Raw genomic sequence first — 27,064 nt, 5'->3', positions numbered from 1 at the left:
ACTGTACCGCCGCCTGTACAGGACGTGTATTATGGTCCTGACACACTGTACCGCCGCCTGTACAGGACGTGTATTATGGTCCTGACACACTGTACCGCCGCCTGTACAGGATGTGTATTATGGTCCTGACACTGTACCGCCGCCTGTACAGGACGTGTATTATGGTCCTGACATACTGTACCGCCGCCTGTACAGGACGTGTATTATGGTCCTGACATACTGTACCGCCGCCTGTACAGGACGTGTATTATGGTCCTGACATACTGTACCGCCGCCTGTACAGGACGTGTATTATGGTCCTGACATACTGTACCGCCGCCTGTACAGGACGTGTATTATGGTCCTGACACACTGTACCGCCGCCTGTACAGGACGTGTATTATGGTCCTGACACACTGTACCGCCGCCTGTACAGGACGTGTATTATGGTCCTGACACTGTACCGCCGCCTGTACAGGACGTGTATTATTGTCCTGACACACTGTACCGCCGCCTGTACAGGACGTGTATTATGGTCCTGACATACTGTACCGCCGCCTGTACAGGACGTGTATTATGGTCCTGACACACTGTACCGCCGCCTGTACAGGACGTGTATTATGGTCCTGACACACTGTACCGCCGCCTGTACAGGATGTGTATTATTGTCCTGACACTGTACCGCCGCCTGTACAGGACGTGTATTATGGTCCCGACACACTGTACCGCCGCCTGTACAGGACGTGTATTATTGTCCCGACACTGTACCGCCGCCTGTACTGGGCGTGTATTATCATCCTGACACTGTACCGCCGCCTGTACAGGACGTGTATTATGGTCCTGACACTGTACCGCCGCCTGTACAGGACGTGTATTATGGTCCTGACACACTGTACCGCCGCCTGTACAGGACGTGTATTATGGTCCTGACACACTGTACCGCCGCCTGTACAGGACGTGTATTATGGTCCTGACACACTGTACCGCCGCCTGTACAGGACGTGTATTATGGTCCTGACACACTGTACCGCCGCCTGTACAGGACGTGTACTGTTGTCCTGACACACTGTAACCACGCCTGTAAAGGACGTGTATTGTTGTCCTGACACACTGTACCGCCGCTTGTATCTCTATTTTTATCCCACTGTTTTGTTGTTTCTCAAGTGTTCTTCTCCTGGGAGACAAATCAGTAAACTGGATTTTCCGGTCCTGCGGTTACTGACAGGTCCGTGCAGGAAGCCGCCACCTCATATACAGGACAAGGCCCGCTGGCCCCGGGGCCCGAAGCTACAGTCTGGGGGGGGGGGGGGATGAGTGGCCACTGCTCGGTGCGGATTCACTGCATAATTTGCGGAAAAAAGACTAAAGGCTAATAAAAAGGAAAGAAGCGTAAAGACCGAGAGGTAGAAGGCAGCACTGCTGAGACCCGCACCAGGACTTCTGCCGTGGATCGACAGTCTCAGCTCCTCTGACTGGTCCGTCCACAGTGAGGGGAGCGCGGCGACACTCAGATGGGAGATACGGACACAAAAATGAGCAGTCACCTGACTCCAGGGATCTCCAGGATGTTGGTCAGACCGGTCCAGTTTATATCCAGGTGCTGTGGAGAGAAAACAAAATGATGAAGAGTGCCAGACCAGAGAGCCGCCAGCGCCAGACCAGAGAGCCGCCAGCGCCGGACCAGAGAGCCGCCAGCGCCGGACCAGAGAGCCGCCAGCGCCGGACCAGAGAGCCACCAGACCAGAGAGCCGCCAGCGCCAGAGCAGAGAGCCGCCAGCACCAGAGCAGAGAGCCGCCAGAGCAGAGAGCCGCCAGAGCAGAGAGCCGCCAGAGCAGAGCGCCGCCAGAGCAGAGAGCCGCCAGCACCAGAGCAGAGAGCCGCCAGCGCCAGAGAGCCGCCAGCACCAGACCAGATGGCAGCGAGAGCAGAGAGCCGCCAGTGGCAGACCAGAGTCAAGAGGCAGACCAGAGAGCTGCCAGGCCCCGAAACAGCCAGCAGCAGACCAGAGAGCCATCAGACCCAGAGACACTCCAGACCAAGGAGCTGCCAGCGCCAGACCAGAGAGGAGTCAGACCCATGAACAGCCATCGGCAGACCAGAGAGCCACCAGACAGGAGTCAGACCCAGGAATGGCCAGCGGCAGATCAGTGAGCCTCCAGCCAGACTAGATCCCGAGGCACTCCAGACCAAGGAGCCACCAGTGGCAGATTGGGGAGAAACCAGACCCAGGACCCGCCAGCACCAGAGAGCCAGGAGACAGCAGCGGCAGATCAGAGAGCCGCCAGATCCGGGAGACAGCAGCGGCAGATCAGAGAGCCGCCAGATCCGGGAGACAGCAGCGGCAGATCAGAGAGCCGCCAGATCCGGGAGACAGCAGCGACAGATCAGAGAGCCGCCAGATCCCAAGACACTCCAGACCAAGGAGCCGCCAGCACCAAATAAATCATGAGCTCCAGATTCAGACACTAAGTGTCAGATGTAATACGATGGGTGACACTTTGTGGTCCAGGTACGACCACAGAAGAAGAAAAGTCAACCATGCGCCTGTATCTGGTGACATTTCGGGTTTTGCCCCTTTTGGTAGAAGGACAGAACATTTCCCCAGTATTCCCGATGGCGCTCCGTGCCAGTCTGCTCCCCATCCAGACATGGTGATCCATGACCCCAGAGACGCCGCGTCTCCCCCTAAACCGCAGATTGTAAACACGATATAAGAGCGACATCCGAACACGGAGAGAAGAATATGGAGACAAAACCGGGCGGAGAAACGGAAGGGACCGCGAGCAGCAAAAGGCCCAAAGCACAGCGTCACCGCAGACCCCGCAACTTCACAATCCCCTCCCCCCTATCAGAGCTGCCCCCACTTACCGGCTTGTGGATGAAGAACATGGTGACGGCTCCAATAAAGGGCACATCTGCCAGGAGCGGCGCCAGGATCACCCGCAGCGTCCCGTGTACCTGCCCCAGACACAAGGAGCGTCAATGACCCAGGAAAGCACAGGGGTAATGAAGCCTCTACAGTAGAGGGTGCCACTAGGGGACCCCTTACCCTCAGGAAGGGGCGCCACTAGGGGACCCCCACACCCTCGAGAAGGGGCGCCATCAGGGGACCCCCAAACCCTCGGGAAGGAGCGCCACCCAGGGACCCCCAAACCCTCGGGAAGGGGCGCCACCCAGGGACCCCCACACCCTCGGGAAGGGGCGCTATCAGGGGACCCCCAAACCCTCGGGAAGGGGCGCTATCAGGGGACCCCCAAACCCTCGGGAAGGGGCGCCACCCGGGGACCCCCAAACCCTCGGGAAGAGGGCACAAAGCAGGGACCCCTATTCTTTCAGACCCCCTCACCTGGATCCCCTTCACTCCGGCCTTACACATCTTCTTCACCTCCACATTGATTTCACAATCTCCGGTGTAGCTGGAAAGAAAGGAGAAGCCGGTCACCAGGGGGTTAACTGCCTAACCAGACCACACGGACAACAACACCCAGCATGCACTGCGGAACGGAAAATGGGTACAAATGAAAGGAAACAGGAAAGGACAGAAAAGTACCAGAGCACCTCCATGTAATGTAATGTATGTACACAGTGACTGCACCAGCAGAATAGTGAGTGCAGCTCTGGAGTATAATACAGGAGGTAACTCAGGATCAGTACTGTAATGTATGTACACAGTGACTGCACCAGCAGAATAGTGAGTGCAGCTCTGGAGTATAATACAGGAGGTAACTCAGGATCAGTACTGTAATGTATGTACACAGTGACTGCACCAGCAGAATAGTGAGTGCAGCTCTGGGGTATAATACAGGATGTAACTCAGGATCAGTAATGTATGTACACAGTGACTGCACCAGCAGAATAGTGAGTGCAGCTCTGGGGTATAACACACGATGTAACTCAGGATCAGTAATGTAATGTATGTACAGTGACTGCACCAGCAGAATAGTGAGTGCAGCTCTGGAGTATAATACAGGAGGTAACTCAGGATCAGTACTGTAATGTATGTACACAGTGACTGCACCAGCAGAATAGTGAGTGCAGCTCTGGGGTATAATACAGGATGTAACTCAGGATCAGTAATGTATGTACACAGTGACTGCACCAGCAGAATAGTGAGTGCAGCTCTGGGGTATAACACACGATGTAACTCAGGATCAGTAATGTAATGTATGTACACAGTGACTGCACCAGCAGAACAGTGAGTGCAGCTCTGGAGTATAATACACGATGTAACTCAGGATCAGTAATGTATGTTCACAGTGACTGCACCAGCAGAATAGTGAGTGCAGCTCTGGGGTATAATACAGGAGGTAACTCAGGATCAGTAATGTAATGTATGCACACAGTGACTGCACCAGCAGAATAGTGAGTGCAGCTCAGGAGTATAATACAGGAGGTAACTCAGGATCAGTAATGTAATGTATGTACACAGTGACTGCACCAGCAGAATAGTGAGTGCAGCTCTGGAGTATAATACAGGAGGTAACTCAGGATCAGTAATGTAATGTATGTACACAGTGACTGCACCAGCAGAATAGTGAGTGCAGCTCTGGGGTATAATACAGGAGGTAACTCAGGATCAGTAATGTAATGTATGCACACAGTGACTGCACCAGCAGAATAGTGAGTGCAGCTCAGGAGTATAATACAGGAGGTAACTCAGGATCAGTAATGTAATGTATGTACACAGTGACTGCACCAGCAGAATAGTGAGTGCAGCTCTGGAGTATAATACAGGAGGTAACTCAGGATCAGTAATGTAATGTATGCACACAGTGACTGCACCAGCAGAATAGTGAGTGCAGCTCTGGAGTATAATACAGGAGGTAACTCAGGATCAGTAATGTAATGTATGTACACAGTGACTGCACCAGCAGAATAGTGAGTGCAGCTCTGGGGTATAATACAGGATGTAACTCAGGATCAGTAATGTAATGTATGTACACAGTGACTGCACCAGCAGAATAGTGAGTGCAGCTCTTGGCTCCTTAGAAATTCATCTTTTATCGCAGTGGTCCCCAACCTTACTGACCTTGAGAGCCACATCTCGCTCCCACCTCCTCACAGTAGTGTCAACCAAAGCCCCCATTACGGGTATAATGATAACCAAAGCTTTTCCACAGAAATCACTCCAAAGCAGTGCACTGAGATCCAGGGGTCCCCACAATCCCCCATTCAGTATTCCCCATCAGGGACTCCCAGCACACACTCACCTCCAGCTTCAAGAACTCCTCTATCAGGTAGGACCATCCTCCAGGGTACCAGACCTAAACCATCTCTAAACCCCTAAGACCGGTGTACGTGCAGCCAGATCTGCTCTTCCGTGCAGGCGCCTCACACCATTCATGATATTGAGATCTGCTCCTCATACCTGTTCGCTAGACCTGGAGCTTATGCACCAAGCCGGCCGACAGCTGCGAGCCACAATTCATGGGACCGCGAGCCACAGGTTGGGGAGCCCTGTTTTATTGGAATAAAATAATTTATATCTTATAAATCCCTCTTCACGATTCCAGCGTCATGTCACATCATCAGACGCGTTTCCAGCCTAAGGCTAGTTTCACATTTGCGTTTTTGGCCGCAGCGTCGGGCTGTGCACGGCCGCCGCTAAGCCCCGCCCCCTGCCAGTAGCTCCGCCTATGGGCGCATGACGCTGCATGTGTCCCCTATCTTTAGCACTGGGGACGCAAGCCATGCGCAGGTATGTGTTTGGCGGCGCATGCGTCCTTTTGACGCTGCGCCGACCAGCGCCAAACGCAACAGGTTGCAATTTGGTGCATTCGGCGCAGCGTCAAAAGGACGCATGCGCCGCCAAACACATACCTGCGCATGGCCTGCGTCCCCAGTGCTAAAGATAGGGGACGCAGGACGCATGCAGCGTCATGCGCCCGTAGGCGGAGCTACAGGCGGAGGTGCGGTAGGGGCGGGGCTTAGCGGCAGCCGTGCACAGCCCGACGCTGCGGCCATAAACGCAAATGTGAAACTGGCCTAAAGCCGCCTCTTCATCAGTCTCGTCAGCTTTCTATACTGGAGGGAGAGGTGAACGCTCCGACGATCGAGGAGGGGACGGGTCTCATCCTGCACCTGGTGGTAGTAGCAGGCTCTTAGTATCTCATATTAGTTATTACATATCATCCATAAAACAACAAGTGCAAAAAATATAAAAACTAAAAAATGTTTTTTAAATATACACGATCAGACGTTTCTTGCAACAAACACAAGTCTACGTCTCCTAACCCGATGTAATAATCCGCCGCTGCGGTGCAACGTTCACCCCCATAGGGGCTCTCGGTTTGGTCATTTTCTATGGGGGTCTCTCGCCCCCTTAGCGGTTTAGCAGCTTTGTCTCTCCCAATTCTTTTACACACAGACGTGCCCTCGCTGTGACTGATGGAGACGCGGCTCGAGGCTGCGGAACATTCAGATGAGGAGACGTCCAGCTCTGACGTCTCACGGACCAGTGCTGCAGCCGAGGTATCGCACCTCACAGGTAAACACACACGAAGGGTCGCCATTAGTGTAGGAATTCAGCTCATAGATCAGAAGTCCTCAGTGTCACCCTGTGATGGCCCGTACCCCGGTATGCACGACGCCCCAGTGATCGCCCGTACCCCGGTATGACGACGCCCCGGTGATCGCCCGTACCCCGGTATGACGACTCCCCGGTGATGGCCCGTACCCCGGTATGACGACGCCCCGGTGATGGCCCGTACCCCGGTATGACGACGCCCCGGTGATGGCCCGTACCCCGGTATGACGACGCCCCGGTGATGGCCCGTACCCCGGTATGACGACGCCCCGGTGATCGCCCGTACCCCGGTATGACGACGCCCCGGTAATCGCCCGTACCCCGGTATGACGACGCCCCGGTGATGGCCCGTACCCCGGTATGACGACGCCCCGGTGATCGCCCGTACCCCGGTATGACGACGCCCCGGTGATGGCCCGTACCCCGGTATGACGACGCTCCTGTGATCGCCCGTAACACGCGGCCGGGTCCTATTCATCGGATCCGCTGTGTTAATAGGTGACTGTGTCCCCCAAGGTTCGAGCTCTTCCAGCAGGAAATCTTACAGGACGTTGTAGAATATTTTCTAATCTTTCATCTTGATGTAAAATAGAAAAAATCTGATTTCACTATATATTCCGATCTCCAATCTGAGGAGTGAATCGTGTTCCCTGTGATGGGTCGGACTCCTGATGCGTCGCTGACATTTTTTCTTTCCTCCATTCATCGTCCGCTGCGGAGATCCGCGCGCTTCTAATCTATTATTAAGCAGTTGTATTTTCAGGAGTGTTTATCTGGAGGTGTTCTCCTAACGGGGGATCTGTAGAGGTTTTATACGGCGGCAGCAGGTTACATACAAGGCAGAGAGATCACAAGATCCATCAGAAAAACTCAGCGACACCGAAACAATCTACTGATGGATCCGGAGAATTCCAAGGACATGTTAGAGGCTTGTCATGGATTCTCTGGGATTTCTCAATAACATTTGCCACCTCCTCAGTCCCATCCTATATCAGGAGGAGGTCGGCACAGTATCACCCGTACAGCGGCCACACTGCGCCCGTACATCGCCCGTACAGCGGCCACACTGCGCCCGTACAGCGGCCACACTGCGCCCGTACAGCGGCCACACTGCGCCCGTACATCACCCGTACAGCAGCCACACTGCGCCCGTACAGCGGCCACACTGCGCCCGTACATCGCCCGTACAGCGGCCACACTGCGCCCGTACAGCGGCCACACTGCGCCCGTACATCACCCGTACAGCGGCCACACTGCGCCCGTACAGCGGCCACACTGCGCCCGTACAGCGGCCACACTGCGCCCGTACAGCGGCCACACTGCGCCCGTACATCGCCCGTACAGCGGCCACACTGCACCCGTACATCGCCCGTACAGCGGCCACACTGCGCCCGTACATCGCCCGTACAGCGGCCACACTGCGCCCGTACATCGCCCGTACAGCGGCCACACTGCGCCCGTACATCGCCCGTACAGCGGCCACACTGCGCCCGTACATCGCCCGTACAGCGGCCACACTGCGCCCGTACATCGCCCGTACAGCGGCCACACTGCGCCCGTACATCGCCCGTACAGCGGCCACACTGCGCCCGTACATCGCCCGTACAGCGGCCACACTGCACCCGTACATCGCCCGTACAGCGGCCACACTGCGCCCGTACATCGCCCGTACAGCGGCCACACTGCGCCCGTACATCGCCCGTACAGCGGCCACACTGCACCCGTACATCGCCCGTACAGCGGCCACACTGCGCCCGTACATCGCCCGTACAGCGGCCACACTGCACCCGTACATCGCCCGTACAGCGGCCACACTGCGCCCGTACATCGCCCGTACAGCGGCCACACTGCGCCCGTACATCGCCCGTACAGCGGCCACACTGCGCCCGTACATCGCCCGTACAGCGGCCACACTGCGCCCGTACATCGCCCGTACAGCGGCCACACTGCGCCCGACATGGGACAAAAGTAAAACTACGATTCTCTTCCCACACCGCCGTATGATTTCAGCACTGGCGGGGGAGACGCCGCACCCATCGCAGCTCCTGGTTTTTGCCAAATAATAATAGTTTGTGTCATTAGAAATGCTGCGGCCATCAATAGAAATTCAGGAATCGTCAGAAGAGCGGAGAATGAGTGCGGAACGCCCGGACACGGAGCCACAACATCACCGGCGCGGCAGTGACCACTGTGCGGCATCTGAAGAGGCGACAGCGGGATCTGGATCTCGGAGAAGGTGTCAGTAATGGCCGCAGGTCTCAGTCCGGCCAAGAACGCGAATTCTCTCCCACGTTCCCGCAACAATAAGACGCAGGAGGAGGAGACTCGGGTTTATGATCTTTAGGAAAGGAATGCAGGACGGGCACAATCGGCCGCCGGGATCTAGCAGATCTGCAGCAAGGGTCTCCGCGATGGCTGCCATATTAACCCCTTTCTGGAGAAGTTGTTTTTAAAAATGTCCAAAATTTTTTTTGTAGGATCCATATTTAGTTCAGGATACATCGAGCTGTCCGCTAACATCTCCTAAACCTGGATTTCATACAACATGTCCGCTCTACGGATTAACCCCTTCATGACCCGGCCATTTTTTACAATTCTGACCAGTGTCCCTTTATGAGGTAATAACTCTGGAACGCTTCAACGGATCCCAGCGATTCCGAGACTGGTTTTTCGTGACATATTGGGCTTCATGTTAGTGGTAAATGTAGGTCAATAATTTTTGCGTTTGTGAAAAAAAAATGGAAATTTGGCGAAAAGTGACAATTTCACAATTTTCATATTTTGAATTTTTATTCTGTTAAACCAGAGAGTTATGTGAAATAGTTAATAAGTAACATTCCCCACATGTCTACTTTTGGAAACAAAAACTGGAACTGTGATTGGAAAAGACCCTATCACAGTGATCAAAATGTACCTGAATGAATCTTCAGCCGGCAGATTCGACGGGCGCACTGCGCATGCGCCCGCCATTTTGGAAGATGGTGGCACCCATGCAAAATTCAGCAGGGACAGTGGGAGGGACGCCGGGACTCAAGAGGTACCGGGGGGGGGAAGCAGAGGGAAGGGGAGGGGGAGCAGATGCTGACGGTGGCAAGCAATCGCTGCCGTCAGTCAGTGACGGTGGGGGGGGGGGGGTCAGATCTCAGTCTCCAGCCATGGCCGATGATATTTCAGCATGGGTGGATTGTAATATTTCAACAAATTTAATTGGTGAAATATTACAAATCGCTCTGATTGGCTGTTTCACCTAACAGCCAATCAGAGCGACCGTAGCCATGGGGGGGCTAAGACACCCCCCCCCCCCCGAAGTGAGCCCCCCCCGGGGTGAAGCACAAAGGGTCCTGTACCTGCGGGTCGGGTGACCTTTCAGTGACCCCGGTCACCCGACCCGCAGGAACGCAATCCCCCCCATGACACAGCATATGTGTCACAGGTCAGGAGTTAATAAATCTTTATTAGATAAACATTCTTGCAGAGATTTTTTTCATTCCATGGCAGGGTGGAGGCCGCGGGTTCCCCAGGTTGGAGGCCGCGGGTTCCCCAGGTTGGAGGCGGCGGTTTCTCCAGGGTGGAGGCGGCGGTTTCCCCAGGTTGGAGGCCGCGGTTTCTTTAGGCTGCAGGGGGCGGCGGTTTCTTCTTCTTTCGTTCCTTTTCTCTGATTTCCTGAAGTCATCCAGCTCTGGAGGGTGAGATTGTTTGGGGTGAACAGATGGATTTTTTACTTTAAATTGAGAATTGTTCTTGCCATTCTTCTCCGGGGAATCTGCTGAATGTTCTAATGTCAAGAGAACATTGTTCCTGAAAATGCCGGATATTGGAGACGGCGTCATCACTGGTCGCATCATCATGTTCTCTACAATATCCTCCTCCTTGAAAAGTGACATCGCAGTGTGAGGTTTCCTGTGGATCCATCACCGTCCAGCAAAGTCTCAAACATCTAATTCAGGAGTTGGGCTGAATGAGAAACCTCCAGACAGCGGCTCTGACCACCACTGAGGACATGACACGAGGGGTCGCACCCGGTGTAATGACGCTTTCCTCGGTTTGGTGGAGGAGTTTATGGCGTCTTCTGTGTTTTTTATCCCCTCTTCTTCTCCTCCTTTTACGTTTTGTAAGATGGAATCTTTGTTGTTCTTTATCTGATCGTCTATTATAAACCGTATTGTGTCTGGTAGAAATAAGTAGTGGAAATCCCACAGAGGAGTAAGACCCCCCCTCTGATGTCAAAAAATCAGTATTGTCCATAGAGGGGTCAGTAGCAGGAAAACTGACTCTTTAAAAATAAAATGTTTATTCCTATGAGTGCGTCTACCTTGACCTTTTTTCAAAATAGGTTTAGAGGAGCAATGCCGTTTCCAGGTGTATGCCTCATTTCCTGCATGATCCTCTCAGTCGTTCTAAAATTTGGATTTTTTTTTTTTATGGACCTGATTTTTTCTTCCATGCAAGAAATTTTCTCCATCGTGGATTTATTAAGTATCATATTGTTATGTTGTAATAAAATCTTTCATTTCCAATCTCAATTCCTCCATCTTTTGATTCACTTCTTTCAATAATCAGTTTCATTGGTCGTATACGACCATTGGTTAAGATGTCATTTATTTTTCAATTCCTCAGTCGTTTTTTGTTGGTGTTTTTTAAGCCTCTTGGGATCGTCCTTGTATCCAGGTGAGATTGTAGGGGGCCGCCGTCCCACCACGATCTCATTTCTTTCATCAATGCATTTTCCAGATTAGACAGATGCAATGTTATTGGCAGGAGACTGTCTCCATCTACAGAGATCACTGCCGCTTTGCGAGTTTTGTCCATGAATAGACAACCCTGATGTCAAAAGGGGCTGAAATCCCTATAGTGGGGGATCGTGACCCGCGGATACTAGGGGATACCGAACTCTCCAATATCAAAAGGAAATGTTGGATAAATGGCTGATAGCAAGACAACACTCAGGAGTAAGTAATGAAGGTCCTCTCTGCCCGCAGACATCAGCTGACCCGGTGCAGAATAATGACCCGTTCCCTCCTCGATTGTGGCAGGAACCAGTATAGAAAGCTGACAAGAGACTTCTGTGCAGCAATGAATAAGACTAAGCTGGAAATGCGTCTGCTCACATGTCTTTGGGGATGATGGGACACGATGCTGGAATTATGACGTTGGATTTTAAATAAATTACTTAATTCCGATAAGAGATTAATTTCTCAAGAGCCGAGCGCCGGATTCGCCCTTCCCCGAGCGCCGGATTCGCCCTTCCCCGAGCCCCGGATTCTCTCATCTCAGAGCCCCGGATTCTCTCATCTCAGAGCCCCGGATTCTCTCATCTCAGAGCCCCGGATTCGCCCTTCCCCGAGCCCCGGATTCGCCCTTCCCCGAGCCCCGGATTCGCCCTTCCCCGAGCCCCGGATTCGCCCTTCCCCGAGCCCCGGATTCGCCCTTCCCCGAGCCCCGGATTCGCCCTTCCCCGAGCCCCGGATTCGCCCTTCCCCGAGCCCCGGATTCGCCCTTCCCCGAGCCCCGGATTCGCCCTTCCCCGAGCCCCGGATTCGCCCTTCCCCGAGCCCCGGATTCGCCCTTCCCCGAGCCCCGGATTCGCCCTTCCCCGAGCCCCGGATTCGCCCTTCCCCGAGCCCCGGATTCGCCCTTCCCCGAGCCCCGGATTCGCCCTTCCCCGAGCCCCGGATTCGCCCTTCCCCGAGCCCCGGATTCGCCCTTCCCCGAGCCCCGGATTCGCCCTTCCCCGAGCCCCGGATTCGCCCTTCCCCGAGCCCCGGATTCTCCCTTCCCCGAGCCCCGGATTCTCCCTTCCCCGAGCCCCGGATTCTCCCTTCCCCGAGCCCCGGATTCTCCCTTCCCCGAGCCCCGGATTCTCCCTTCCCCGAGCCCCGGATTCTCCCTTCCCCGAGCCCCGGATTCTCTCTTCTTCGAGCGGCTTGCAGCTTGTGCTCCGCTGTGTTATAATCGTTGCTGTCGCCTCAGGGATGATTCCCCCTGGAGGCCGCCGGCGTCATGTGGGATATTTGCCGTCTTTCTTCACCATTATTATCGCAGTATTCTAGAAGCCCCCGGAGGACAATCCATTCTGAACTCATCACGTCTGTGTCCTTTAAGGGGCCGCGCTCCAGGTCAGGGTCACCGTAAATTAATGGGACTGGTTTCATTTCTAAAGGAGTGGGCGGGGCAATGACCAAAAGTTTTTAGCCAAACGACCAATCGGAAGGTCAGAGCAAGAGAGTTCCTCCCCCATGACTCCTTACAGCTCTTCAAGTGTCCTGAAGAGAAGTTGGTCATGTGATCTCCTTTGGCTCAGCTGATTGACTTAAGAGGGAAGGGCAAATTTGATAACTAACTGCCTCAGCGCAGCCGGATAATCTGGAAACGATTCCCAATGTGGTCAACGGTCACTAATCATAGCACGACATTTCCCGGAGTCCTCACCATCCTGCCAGCCGTCCCTCCATGGTGCAATGATTTCCTCTGCTGCTAAACGGAGCTTGACAAGATTTACGCCTCATTTACCTCCCAAATTCTGAGCAATGAGCGACATGTGGAGTCATCCACAAATCTGTCATCGGGAGCACTGTCACTTTAAGAGCGCTGCCTCGTTAACTCGTCCTAGATTTTTATGTATTTCACCAGTTCAATGTTCAGAGACAACTCTGGGAGGTGCAAAAAAAAAAACAAAAAAAAAAAAAAAAAAACACACCACACACGGGTGTGAATACTTAAGACTCCTGCCCCGAAATCTGAGCATTCAGCCAACAGCCACGTGAGGCATATGGCCGATGCAGCATCAGGACACTCAATAGTTAATATTCAGCAGCAGCAGCTGCGTCCCAGAGCCGTTCCGTACAGCCAGGGGCGACGACTGCACACTGGAAATCCTCCAGAGCTGCACTCACTATTCTGCTGGTGCAGTCACTGTGTACATACATTACTGATCCTGAGTTACATCGTGTTATACCCCAGAGCTGCACTCACTATTCTGCTGGTGCAGTCACTGTGTACATACATTACATTACTGATCCTGAGTTACATCCTGTATTATACTCCAGAGCTGCACTCACTATTCTGCTGGTGCAGTCACTGTGTACATACATTACATTACTGATCCTGAGTTACATCCTGTATTATACTCCAGAGCTGCACTCACTATTCTGCTGGTGCAGTCACTGTGTACATACATTACATTACTGATCCTGAGTTACATCCTGTATATACTCCAGAGCTGCACTCACTATTCTGCTGGTGCAGTCACTGTGTACATACATTACATTACTGATCCTGAGTTACATCCTGTATTATACTCCAGAGCTGCACTCACTATTCTGCTGGTGCAGTCACTGTGTACATACATTACTGATCCTGAGTTACATCGTGTTATACCCCAGAGCTGCACTCACTATTCTGCTGGTGCAGTCACTGTGTACATACATTACATTACTGATCCTGAGTTACATCCTGTATTATACTCCAGAGCTGCACTCACTATTCTGCTGGTGCAGTCACTGTGTACATACATTACACTACTGATCCTAAGTTACATCCTGTATTATATTCCAGAGCTGCACTCACTATTCTGCTGGTGCAGTCACTGTGTACATACATTACATTACTGATCCCGAGTTACCTCCTGTATTATACCCCAGAGCTGCACTCACTATTCTGCTGGTGCAGTCACTGTGTATATACATTACATTACTGATCCTGAGTTACATCCTGTATTATACTCCATCGTGTCTTATCCTCCAGTCACCTCCAGAGCTGCAGTTACATGGTCACTCACCACAGCTGTATGTCCAGGATGACCTCCCTCTTGTCCACTTTCTTGGTGTAGGCTTTAACCCCGTTAATCCTGGGAGACTGAGCAAGAAATACACAATGACAAAGACGGTACAATATAACAGGGGCGCCGGGGGGGGGGGTCATACAACATAACGGGGGCCCCGGTGTTTCTACAACGTAACGGGGGCCTCACTTCCCGCTCAGACGTCTTTACCTTCTCTCCGAAGTGCACCTTGGTGAAGGTGAAGGCCTTCAGGTGACCGTTCGATGCTCTGATCAGCGGCTCAATCTTCTCCTGGAAGAGCTTCTCCATGTACAACCCGAAATACGGCCACATCTGCCGCACAACCTAAATACAGGAGCGGAGGAGTCAGCAGTGTCCGGGCGCACGATGGGAGTTATCCTACTTCTCTCCGACATTTGGATATGGTCGGTACCTTGTTGATCCACTCGACTCGTTCAACATCTGGAAAATTCACCTGAAAACAAAGCATGAAGAGTCAGCCCATCCTACCCATCACCGGGGCAAGCGTCAGGAGCTCAGCCCATCCCACCCATCACCGGGGCAAGCATCAGGAGCTCAGCCCATCCCACCCATCACCAGGGAACGTGTAAGATATTCCGCGCATCCCACCCGTCACCAGGGCAAGCGTCAGGAGCTCAGCCCATCCCACCCATCACCAGGGAACGTGTAAGATATTCCGCGCATCCCACCCGTCACCGGGGCAAGCGTCAGGAGCTCAGCCCATCCCACCCATCACCAAGGAATGCGTCAGGAGCTCCGCACATCCCACCCATCACCGGGGGAACGCGTCAGGAGCTCAGCCCGTCCCACCCATCACCGGAGGGGGCGGGTTGGGGGGATGCATGAGGAGCTCAACTCGTCCCACCCATCACCAGGGGGGGGGGGGGGGGTTGCGGGACGCATCAGAGGCTCAGCCCATCCCACTCATCACCTGAGGAACGCATCAGGAGCTCCCCGCATCCCACCCATCACCGGGGAGGTTTGAGAGGAAGCATCAGGAGCTCAGCCCATCCCACCCGTCACCAGGGGATGCGTCAGGAGCTCAGCCCATCGCACCCATCACCGGGGCAAGCGTCAGGAGCTCAGCCCATCGCACCCATCACCGGGGGAATGCGTCAGGAGCTCAGCCCGTCCCACCCATCACCGGGGGAACGCGTCAGGAGCTCAGCGCATCCCACCCATCACCGGGGGAACGCGTCAGGAGCTCAGCCCGTCCCACCCATCACCGGAGGGGGCGGGTTGGGGGGACGCATGAGGAGCTCAACTCGTCCCACCCATCACCGGGGGGGGGGGGGGGTTGCGGGACGCATCAGAGGCTCAGCCCATCCCACCCATCACCTGAGGAACGCGTCAGGCGCTCCCCGCATCCCACCCATCACCGGGGGGGGGGGGGGGGGTTTGAGAGGAAGTATCAGGAGCTCAGCCCATCCCACCCTGTCACCAGGGGATGCGTCAGGAGCTCAGCCCATCGCACCCATCACCGGGGGAATGCGTCAGGAGCTCAGTGCATCCCACCCATCACCGGGGCAAGCGTCAGGAGCTCAGCCCATCGCACCCATCACCGGGGGAATGCGTCAGGAGCTCAGCGCATCCCACCCATCACCGGGGCAAGCGTCAGGAGCTCAGCCCATCCCACCCATCACCGGGGCAAGCGTCAGGAGCTCAGCGCATCCCACCCATCACCGGGGCAAGCGTCAGGAGCTCAGCCCATCCCACCCGTCACCGGAGGAACGCGTTATGAGCTCAGCCCGTCCCACCCATCACCGGAGGAACGCGTTAGGAGCTCAGCCCATCCCACCCATCACCGGGGCAAGCGTCAGGAGCTCAGCCCATCGCACCCATCACCGGGGGAACGCGTTAGGAGCTCAGGCCATCCCACCCATCATCGGGGGGGGACTCATCAGGAGCTCAGGCCATACCACCCATCATCGGGGGAGAACTCATCAGGAGCTCAGCCCATCCCACCCTTCACCGGGGGAGAACTCATCAGGAGCTCAGGCCATCCCACCCATCATCGGGGGGGGAACTCATCAGGAGCTCAGGCCATCCCACCTGTCACCAGGGAACGTGTTAGGAGCTATAACAACTTTCTGCTCCCATTTCCCTTAATTAAGTTTTCATAGTTCCCTTCCCCTCTATAGAAATAAACGGCAGCAATAAAGGAGCAAATGCAAAAGAAATCAGACTGGTGACGGACGCGGCCTCATGTGACCGGCGGCCATCTCCATGCTATCATCCTATAATGAGCAGGGTGTGGGGTGGAGCAGGCGTGACTCGCTCTGCAGGTCGGGCGACTCTACGGGTCCGGGCAGGAGGCCACGCCGTCCTTCATTTACTCAATATAAAAGTCACTCAGAGACAGAGCGCCACTGTGGGAGCAGAGCAGGACCTCTGCTTCATGTCAGTGAATGAGGCTGCCTGACGTGGTCAGAGACAGGAGAGGGGAGGAGTCCTGAGAAGATAATTTGCATATTGTCAGGGCATCCTAGAGGCCATCGGGAATCGGAATTTTGGCTCATTTTTCATTACTTTGGAATCTCTATAACTATAACAATATGGAGGAGGCCAGGAGCCATTAGTGACCTGCATTTCTTGCTACATGTTCACAGACTTACCAGTGGAAAAGCCAAACTTCACATGCCACAAATGCAGCTCGTGTCCCTGCTGGAGGAAGAGAGGTTAGCTACACTGAAGATCATTAAGGAAGGTGAAGAGTTCTTAGAGCAGAATTATCTCTTCATGTTACAGAAAGAGAAGAAATTCGAAGTGCACCTGAAGAAACAGAGGAATGGAGACATGTGACCCAGAGAAGCAGGAGGATCAGGAGGCAGTCAGCACCCATACTGCTCAGGAACCAGTACCAGGCTCTTACACAGGAGAACGATGAAGAAATACATCAGGATAAGACTTTGCCAACAAACAGCAACCTTGTACGCCCTCAGAGTCCTCCTGGATGGAGAAAGAAAAATGTGAAGAAGAAACGGAGAGTGGTGGTCATGGGGGATTCCCTGCTGAGAGGAACAGAGGCCGCTATCTGCAGACCGGATATAACTTCAAGAGAAATGTGCTGTCTTCCAGGTGCAAAAATTAAAGATGTGTCTGACAGGAGATCAGGACTCTTCAGACCTACAGATGACTACCCATTCCTGCTACTACATGTGGGGACAAATGACACTGCAAGAAACGACCTGGAAACCATCTGCAGAGACTTTGAAGACTTAGGCAAGAAAGTGAAAGAACTGGGAGCGCAGGTGGTCTTCTCTTCCATCCTCCCAGTGGATGGCCATGGAACAAGGAGGTGGAATAAGATTCTGCAGGTGAACAACTGGCTACGTCGATGGTGCCGTCAGCAACGATTTGGATTTATGGATCACGGAGTGAACTACTTATACGATGGACTACTTGCTAGAGATGGGGTGCACCTTACGAAGACTGGAGAACATGTATTTGGAAGTCGCCTTGCTACACTTGTAAGGAGAGCTTTACACTAGAACAACATGGGAAGGGAAGCAAAAGACCAGAAAAAGCCATACACCTGACAAATGCTATTGAGAACTCTGCTATTAGAAGTGGAAAGGAAGAACAAAGACGAAAGAATCTAATTAATAAAAATATTGGAGAAAGAGAAACCAATCACAAACTAAAATGTTTCTATACTAATGCACAAAGCATGGGCAACAAACAAGGAGAATTGGAACTACTAACACAGGAACAGAAATATGATGTCATTGGAATCACTGAAACTTGGTGGGACAATACACATGATTGGAATACAAGACTAGAAGGATACAACTTATTTGCAAGAAACAGACTTGATAAACGAGGAGGAGGTGTCGCATTGTATGTTAGAAACACGTATATCTACACAGAGATTGAAGCTTCAGAGACTGGGAGTTCTGTGGAAACTGTTTGGGTAAGAATACAAGGACAGAACAATGGAAAGGACACCATTGTAGGCATTTACTACAGGCCGCCTGTGCAAGCTGAAGACATGGATGAACTCTTTATGCATCAAATGGCCAAGTTCTCCAAAAAATATGACATAGTTGTCATGGGAGATTTCAACTATCCAGACATTTGTTGGGAATCTCTCTCAGGCAAAACTAACAGGTCAAGGAAATTCTTATCCTCTCTTGCTGACAACTTTATCTTCCAAAAGGTAGGGGAGAAAACAAGGGGAACTGCTACCTTGGATCTAATCCTTATAAACAGGGAGGAAATGGTTGAGGAGGTAAAAGTGGCTGGGACCCTAGGAGGTAGCGACCATGCTATTTTAGAATTTTGGATAACTAGAGGAGGAAGACCTGTGAAGACTCAGACGTCAAGGTTAGATTTCAGAAAGGCAGATTTTAAGGGATTCAGAAAGAGAATTGGAGGGATCCAATGGCTGGATATCCTTAAAGACAAAAATGTCCAGGAAGGATGGGAAATCTTGAAAAATGAAATTCTCAAAGCACAATCGTTTGAACAACATGTATGTCAATACCTGGATAAGAATGAAGTGATTAAACAGAGTCAGCATGGGTTTGTAACTAATAAGTCATGTCAGACTAACTTAATTTCCTTCTATGATGGAATCACTGATTGGGTGGATCAAGGAAATGCTGTAGATATAGTATATCTTGACTTCAGCAAAGCATTTGACAAAGTCTCTCATACAATCCTTATTGAAGAAATGACTAAGTATGGAATGGACAAGGCAACTGTTAGGTGGATTCATAACTGGCTTAGTGATCGGACCCAAAGAGTGGTCGTAAATGGCTGCACATCCAGTTGGAAGAATGTCTCAAGTGGGGTACCACAGGGCTCTGTCCTGGGCCCTGTATTGTTCAACATCTTTATCAACGATTTACATGAAGGAATTGAGGGTAAACTGATTAAATTTGCGGATGACACAAAGCTAGGAGGGATAGCTAATACTAGAGAAGAGAGAGAGAGGATTCAAAAAGATATAAATAAACTGGAGAAGTGGGCAGCAACTAACAGAATGGTTTTTAACAGGGAAAAATGCAAAGTACTACATCTGGGCAATAAAAATGAAAAAAGCATATACAGAATGGGAGGAATAGGGCTAAGCAACAGCACATGTGAAAAAGACTTGGGTATACTAATAGATCACAGACTGAATATGAGTCAACAGTGTGATGCAGCAGCAAAAAAGGCAAATGCAATTCTAGGATATATTAACAGAAGCATACAGTCTAGATCACGTGAAGTCATTATTACCCTCTACTCCTCTTTGGCCAGACCTCATCTGGAATACTGTGTCCAGTTTTGGGCGCCACATTTTAAAAAAGACATCAACAAACTGGAGCAAGTTCAGGAAAGAGCAACCAGAATGGTGACCGGTCTGCAAACCCTGTCTTATGAGGAAAGGTTGCAGGATTTGGGAATGTTTAGTTTGCAAAAGAGAAGACTGAGAGGAGACTTAATAGCGGTCTACAAATATCTAAAGGGCTGTCACATTGTAGAAGGATCAACTTTATTCTCTTTGGAAAGACTATAAGCAATCGGATGAAACTGAATGGGAGGAGACACAGATTAGATATTACATGGGTGACAGTGAGGGTGATCAATGAGTGGAACAGGCGGCCAAGAGAGGTGGTGAGTTCTCCTTCAATAGAAGTCTTCAAACAGAGGCTGGACAGACATCTGACTGGGATGATTTAGTGAATCCTGCTTTGAGCAGGGGGTTGGACCAGATGGCCCAGGAGGTCCCTTCCAACTCTACCATTCTATGATTCTATGACAGTCAACAGAAATGTCGGCAGTCACCCACACTTGTCCACAACACCCCCCGGTTACACAAGATACCCATCCACCCCACACAACCCCCCACCACACAGACACTAGAGGAGGACAACTCTGGTAGGCAGTAAAGCGTGGGGCGTCTGACACTGCGGGTTACTGGTCAATATTGATGACAACTTTACATTCCTTGCCGCCCGGTTGACACTGAACAACAGGGAGGGGAACGGATGAGACCGGCCGCGGAGGTGAATGATGGGGGTGGATGTTCTCTGCGGTCACCGGCTCTGGCGGTAATCACCCCCTTCGGCCTCATGACACCCCCATATACAGACCGCACCACCCCCATACACAGACCGCACCACCCCCATACACAGACCGCACCACCCCCATACACAGACCGCACCACCCCCATACACAGACCATACTACAGCCATATACAGACCGCACCACCCCCATATACAGACCGCACCACCCCCATACACAGACCGCACCACCCCCATACACAGACCATACTACAGCCATATACAGACCGCACCACCCCCATATACAGACCATACTACAGCCATATACAGACCATACTACAGCCATATACAGACCATACTACAGCCATATACAGACCACACCACCCCCATATACAGACCATACTACAGCCATATACAGACCACACCAACCCCATATACAGACCATACTACAGCCATATACAGACCACACCAACCCCATATACAGACCATACTACAGCCATATACAGATCATACTACAGCCATATACAGACCATACTACAGCCATATACAGACCATACTACAGCCATATACAGACCACACCAACCCCATATACAGACCATACTACAGCCATATACAGACCGCACCACCCCCATATACAGACCATACTACAGCCATATACAGATCATACTACAGCCATATACAGACCATACTACAGCCATATACAGACCACACCAACCCCATATACAGACCATACTACAGCCATATACAGACCGCACCACCCCCATATACAGACCATACTACAGCCATATACAGACCATACTACAGCCATATACAGATCATACTACAGCCATATACAGACCACACCACCCCCATATACAGACCATACTACAGCCATATACAGATCATACTACAGCCATATACAGATCATACTACAGCCATATACAGACCACACCACCCCCATATACAGACCATACTACAGCCATATACAGACCGCACCACCCCCATATACAGACCATACTACAGCCATATACAGATCATACTACAGCCATATACAGACCATACTACAGCCATATACAGACCACACCAACCCCATATACAGACCATACTACAGCCATATACAGACCGCACCACCCCCATATACAGACCATACTACAGCCATATACAGACCATACTACAGCCATATACAGATCATACTACAGCCATATACAGACCACACCACCCCCATATACAGACCATACTACAGCCATATACAGATCATACTACAGCCATATACAGATCATACTACAGCCATATACAGACCACACCACCCCCATATACAGACCACACCACCCCCATTGTTAAATATTAATAATCCGTTAATTTCTTATAAGACCCAGTTCTGTACATTGCTTTAGCTTACACGACATAGGCTATTTTTAAGCTTGGCTCATGGTAGAAAGACAGCTCCATATATGTAGAGACCATGTGCTTTAAGAGACGTATATAATTCATGGCTAACTGTAGAGGGTGCTGTCTTCTTCCCTCACCATCATGAGAGACAGACGCAAGATGACATGACACAACAGCTGGTATATTACTTGACTTGACGGCGATGTGACAAGCCGAACTGAGACACAGCAGCCATTTGCTATTCAGGATCTCGGAGAGAAGAAGAATACATGTTGCTTTTGCCATGTGGGATCTCAGAGCATGATCTAATGGACAATATCTCTTTCACTTATTTTTATTCACCTGTTTTTCTGTAATAACCTTTCTTTGATGGAAGTAAGCAAATAAACCACTATATTTTTATCTGGTAACTAGTCCTGAGTATTTTACAGGATATGCATTATTTTACATTGGAGAGCCAGCCAGATCTGAATTTTTGTACTTTTTTGCGGATTTCCTTCAACTTGCACACACGGGGGAATGGACTTTGCTAACGTCAAATCATATGTGCAAGTTATCGGGAATTCCACTACTTACAAGAATCACATGGAACCTAGAAGTAAGAAGTACCAGATAGATTGAGAAGTACTACAAGTGCCAAAAGTACCAGACCTAAGCCAGACGTGTGAAGACAGGAACCCAGCGTTGTCCATCAAAGGAGCTGAGACATTTCAAGGTAAGATAAAATGGATGTCATTAATTGTCTTGCTAAGCAGAGTAAATTGAAATTTAAGTCTGTAGACAATTCTAATTCAGAAGTTTTATGGTTAAGTTTATATGCCGAGTGTGAACTCGAGAATCAGAGGTTAGATTCTAAGTTTTTCAATAGAGAAAGAGAGAGATTAAAAAAATATTCTACAGATGGTAGATATATTTCATAGATCTGTGTCAGAGAAATCTAAAAATGATTGTGTAGAGGATAGTGATATTCCCGAGATTCACTGTAATGTGGAGAAACAGTTACAAGTAGCAGTCATTGAAGGTGACCTTGCAGACGTGGAACAAGATGGAGACGTAGGAGGAGACTTCAGAACTGACGTAGAGGACGTACAAGGGAAAGACGTACCACTAAAAATAGAAGACTCACAGGCCCAAATCCGAAATAGCGTGAGGAAGAATTTGATAAAAATATGCCAAATAATTCCTGCTTATGACAACAAAATAGATGTTTATAGAAACTCTGAGATTTTTGAAAGTTGTTCTGGTAACTTTGATTTATCTAACGAGGAGAAGAATCAGTTGTTCAAAATGTGGATCCCTGTAAATTTTGCAAGGAGATTGTCTTTAAAGTTATCTGGTGAGACACATGAGAATTTAACTGATAAGGACAGATTAAAAATTCTCATTTTTTGTTCATCAAATGAAAATCATCCAGATATTGATATTCTTCAAAAATTAAGGATTGGTCGGAAGGAATGTATTTTTACGTTCATGTCCATATATGAACGTTTGTACAAAATGCTGAGTGAGAATGTCAAAACACCGTCCCTCATAAGGAGTTTTGTAAGCAAATTTTGGTTTCTAAATCCTGCATCTCGTGTTATTGCGTCACAAAAAGATTCTTTGTTTGAATGTGCGCAATTTCTTGATTTTGCCAGGAAACACGAGAATCGTGAAAGGAAAATAAATTGTGCTAATTTTGGAAAGACAGGCAGAGTAAAATCTTATCAGAAGCCTGTATTAGCAAAACCTTCTAAAATGAGTTTTCCCCAAAATCAAATCTACGAAGAAAGAAAAAGAAAATCACATGTTTGTTATAAACCATATGGAATGATGCAAAAGAACACCGAAAAGACACAAATTGAATTAAGAAAAATGATGAGTTCTGATTTTCTTTCTGTAACAAAGATGGCCGAATTTAACAGACAGAAACAGGTGGTGAGTGACATCATGGCCTGTAAACTGAATACTCTGCTCCAAGAATCTATCAGCTTTAAAATGGCAAGAACCTTTCAGGATATTTTTTGCAGAGAAATAAGTATGGGTGTAGGAATTGGCTAGAAAAAGTAATTATATATATATATATTGTGTAACAGTGTTATACAATTAGTGAGTTATATGTAATTATTTTATAGAGTATAATCCTGTAGTTTTATGGTTTGTGGATATATACATAGTCATACAGTATATATATAGAGTGTTTGTAGAAGTAGAAATAGTAGAACTGTATTTTTTAATGAAAATTAAAATCTACATCAGTAATAATATTTAGAATATGAATATGATATTAATCTTATTTTTTATGTTTCCTTAGAATTTTCATTTCAAAGCAGGACTTAATCGAGAAAAATTCTCTTCCAAGGATTTATGCCTTTATTTACACAGGATGTTGCAATAATTGCATGATTTTATATATCTAACCCTTAAAAGGAAATAACTAATTGCTTTTTAAAATGTTCTGGGTGTGTGTTTTTTTTTTACTGCATGGTTTGAATGACAACCTCAACAGGTGAAAATTTCAACCTTGTTCTAATAATAAGTATACCATACCAGTATACTATGTCCCTGTTCCTTAGGAAAAGAATTTTAAAGCTTTTCTCAACTTTTGCAAAGCAATGGAATTTTTTCCAGGCCTAAATGTCAAGTATAGCTATACATATATATTTATGTCATGTGTATTTGGGGAATATTCAAAGAAATATTAAGAGACTAAATTGAAATAGTTTACAATGCATTGATAATTAGGATAATTTGGGTTAAAATACGTGTATTAAACTTAATATGTGACACAGTCTGAGTGACAGTGACTGAGTGTATGAGCAGCTGCTGAGCGAGTAATGTGATACGTTTGTGAGACCTCAGGATCCTGAATGCATGAGAGAAAGGAAAAAAAAAAAAAAAACCCCAAAAGCTTTTATCTTTAGAAGAAATATGCAGATCAGTTAAATTATTAGAATATTAAGATACATAATGAAATATTATCTATACAAACATATATTTCTATATTTCTATAGTAATTATTATTTCTTGATTTAGTTAATTGTGGATAAGTGCAATCGCACAACAAAATAGAAAATAGTTTAGGAAGAAAATCTATTCTTTCCTTATCAGCTTTAGCTCTTTTAAACAGGCACCAGCACAGAGCCTGGTATTCACCAGCTGCATCTGGGAATAGTGGACCTTCCTTCTCTGTCCAAGTGTGTTACATTTAAATTAATTTTTCCAAAGGATAATTTTATGATATTCAAATTAATTTTGATGGTTACACATCTTCAGACAAATAATGGTATAAGCAAGTATAAATTCACATAATTTATACATTAATTATTTTTAATTTTGGTTTTGATAAATGAATTATTTCATGAAACAATATTTTTTGGTATTAAGGGAGAAATATGTTTTTTATCCTGACTACATAATCACATTTGATTAATACTTCTTCTTCACACATTTTAATAGGAAAAAATATTAATAAGGTACAATGGTATAAGTATTGGGTATAATAACAAGTATTATAAAGAGTCATTTCTTTACACTAAGAGGAATTACATGCAAAGTTGCATAATTTGAAGACATAACTACTCTGCATCAACATAAAGGCCTTATTCTTATTTTTATTTTTATTCTTATTTTTCATTATTTTTAATTCTTTCACCAATATTTAGTAAAGTAATATCTACTGAGAATATTGCTTCATTAAATATAGCAATTATATGGTTCTATTACTAAGGAAAATGTTTCACTTCTGAGTTATATGCAACAATTCTTTTATTCATTCATTCGCTCACTCATATATTCTTATTTTGGTTCATGGCTATACATTCCTACATATTATTAGTATAATAAATATATTCCTTATTAATAAAGATGAAAACACTGGTTACATAAAACACAGTGACACCTATGGGTTGAAAAAGGTAATTACACCTATGACATAAAAATGTTCTATCACATGAAAAAAATGGATAATAATGTATTATCACTTATTATTGGTTTATTATTTCAAATATTGAAATCCATATACAGTACAAATTCTGATAATAATTATATGGATATTACTGATTGCTATGGTACGCTGTGATATTATGGGATAGGGAAATTACCAGATTTGGTATAGAATAGGGAATGAAGACTTCAAGCAAGATACTGAAATTATGTTAATAAAGACTTTTCACATTTCTAAACTTCATTGATTTTTATCAGTTGCAAGAAGAAGAATGCCGCGATCCAGAAGTCCCAGAAGGTAACAAAGCTATGATTACTGAGTAATAGACTGTGTTAATTACAAGTGCAGTATCCACCACTGACAGTCACAAGTGCAGTATCCACCACTGACAGTCACAAGTGCAGTATCCACCACCGACAGTCACGATTAAAGTGTCTAACCTGACAACCAGAGGACGATGATCCTATGATGCTGAGATGAACGGTGTTATCACGTTCTTATCAAGTTCCAGAGGTTTTCAATCACCTGAAAAGCTTCGATGAAAGCTGGTGAACAATGAAGGTAATTATCAGGAAGCTACAACCCTGACATATGTCCTGTGCATTAGGACAAGGACTGGTTATGGTGCTATGTTTAGCAAGGAAGAGTCATTTTAACCCTTGCTTTGCTGACCAAAGACGTCACACCTGTTCAAAGACCAGTACCGATGGAGGATTCCAGAATATCCAAGGCGAGCCAATGTAAGCCCAGGTTTTTAAAGATGACACTGCACAGATATTAAAGCTGCATTTCATCTATAGACTTTGTTTCTTATCAACATTTGAATTTATGGACTTTGATTTGATACACAACACATCTATATGCTATAAGAAAACTGTATTTTTAAAAGAACCAAGAAGAAGACAGAAGACATCAAAATGAAGACCAGATGACATCAGATGATGATGACTGGACCTGAGATGCTTCAATTTAGACTTAGGGAAGTATAATTATACATATTTTATATGAATATTGTTCACGACTTACCATAACATGAATTCACATCAATTATGTCATTGAGTACTTATAACGGTAATCTAATATTATTATTATTATTATTATTATTATTGATATTAAATTATTTTGTCAAAGAAGAAGAAAAGAAGAAAGAAGATCTTGTTATATTTGAGGGTTCCAATTAATGTCTGTCTCCCTCAAAAGGGGGAATTGTTAAATATTAATAATCCGTTAATTTCTTATAAGACCCAGTTCTGTACATTGCTTTAGCTTACACGACATAGGCTATTTTTAAGCTTGGCTCATGGTAGAAAGACAGCTCCATATATGTAGAGACCATGTGCTTAAAGAGACGTATATAATTCATGGCTAACTGTAGAGGGTGCTGTCTTCTTCCCTCACCATCATGAGAGACAGACGCAAGATGACATGACACAACAGCTGGTATATTACTTGACTTGACGGCGATGTGACA

The 27,064-nt window shown here is 48.2% G+C and overlaps 1 protein-coding gene across 3 annotated transcripts in view; it reads right to left on the bottom strand.

The window, feature by feature from the left end:
* Nucleotides 1-27,064, bottom strand: part of ESYT3 (extended synaptotagmin 3) — a 57,676-nt gene that overhangs the window by 17,266 nt on the left and 13,346 nt on the right. For 2 of the 3 annotated variants that reach the window (XM_073551894.1, XM_073551895.1), the window contains exons 2-7: nt 14,720-14,761; nt 14,497-14,631; nt 14,284-14,360; nt 3,327-3,396; nt 2,849-2,938; nt 1,524-1,579 (exon numbers count right to left, since the gene is read on the bottom strand). In XM_073551894.1, coding sequence (XP_073407995.1) covers nt 1,524-1,579; nt 2,849-2,938; nt 3,327-3,396; nt 14,284-14,360; nt 14,497-14,631; nt 14,720-14,761 — 470 coding nt within the window. The remainder of the gene's footprint in view (nt 1-1,523; nt 1,580-2,848; nt 2,939-3,326; nt 3,397-14,283; nt 14,361-14,496; nt 14,632-14,719; nt 14,762-27,064) is intronic. The other variant, XM_073551896.1, reaches the window with a different exon arrangement.

Source organism: Dendrobates tinctorius, unplaced genomic scaffold, assembly GCF_039654945.1.
Source record: "Dendrobates tinctorius isolate UK_male_01 unplaced genomic scaffold, ASM3965494v1 ptg000182l, whole genome shotgun sequence".
In the NCBI taxonomy this organism is placed as follows: Eukaryota; Metazoa; Chordata; class Amphibia; order Anura; family Dendrobatidae; genus Dendrobates; species Dendrobates tinctorius.
This window is presented reverse-complemented; position numbering and strand designations above follow the sequence as displayed.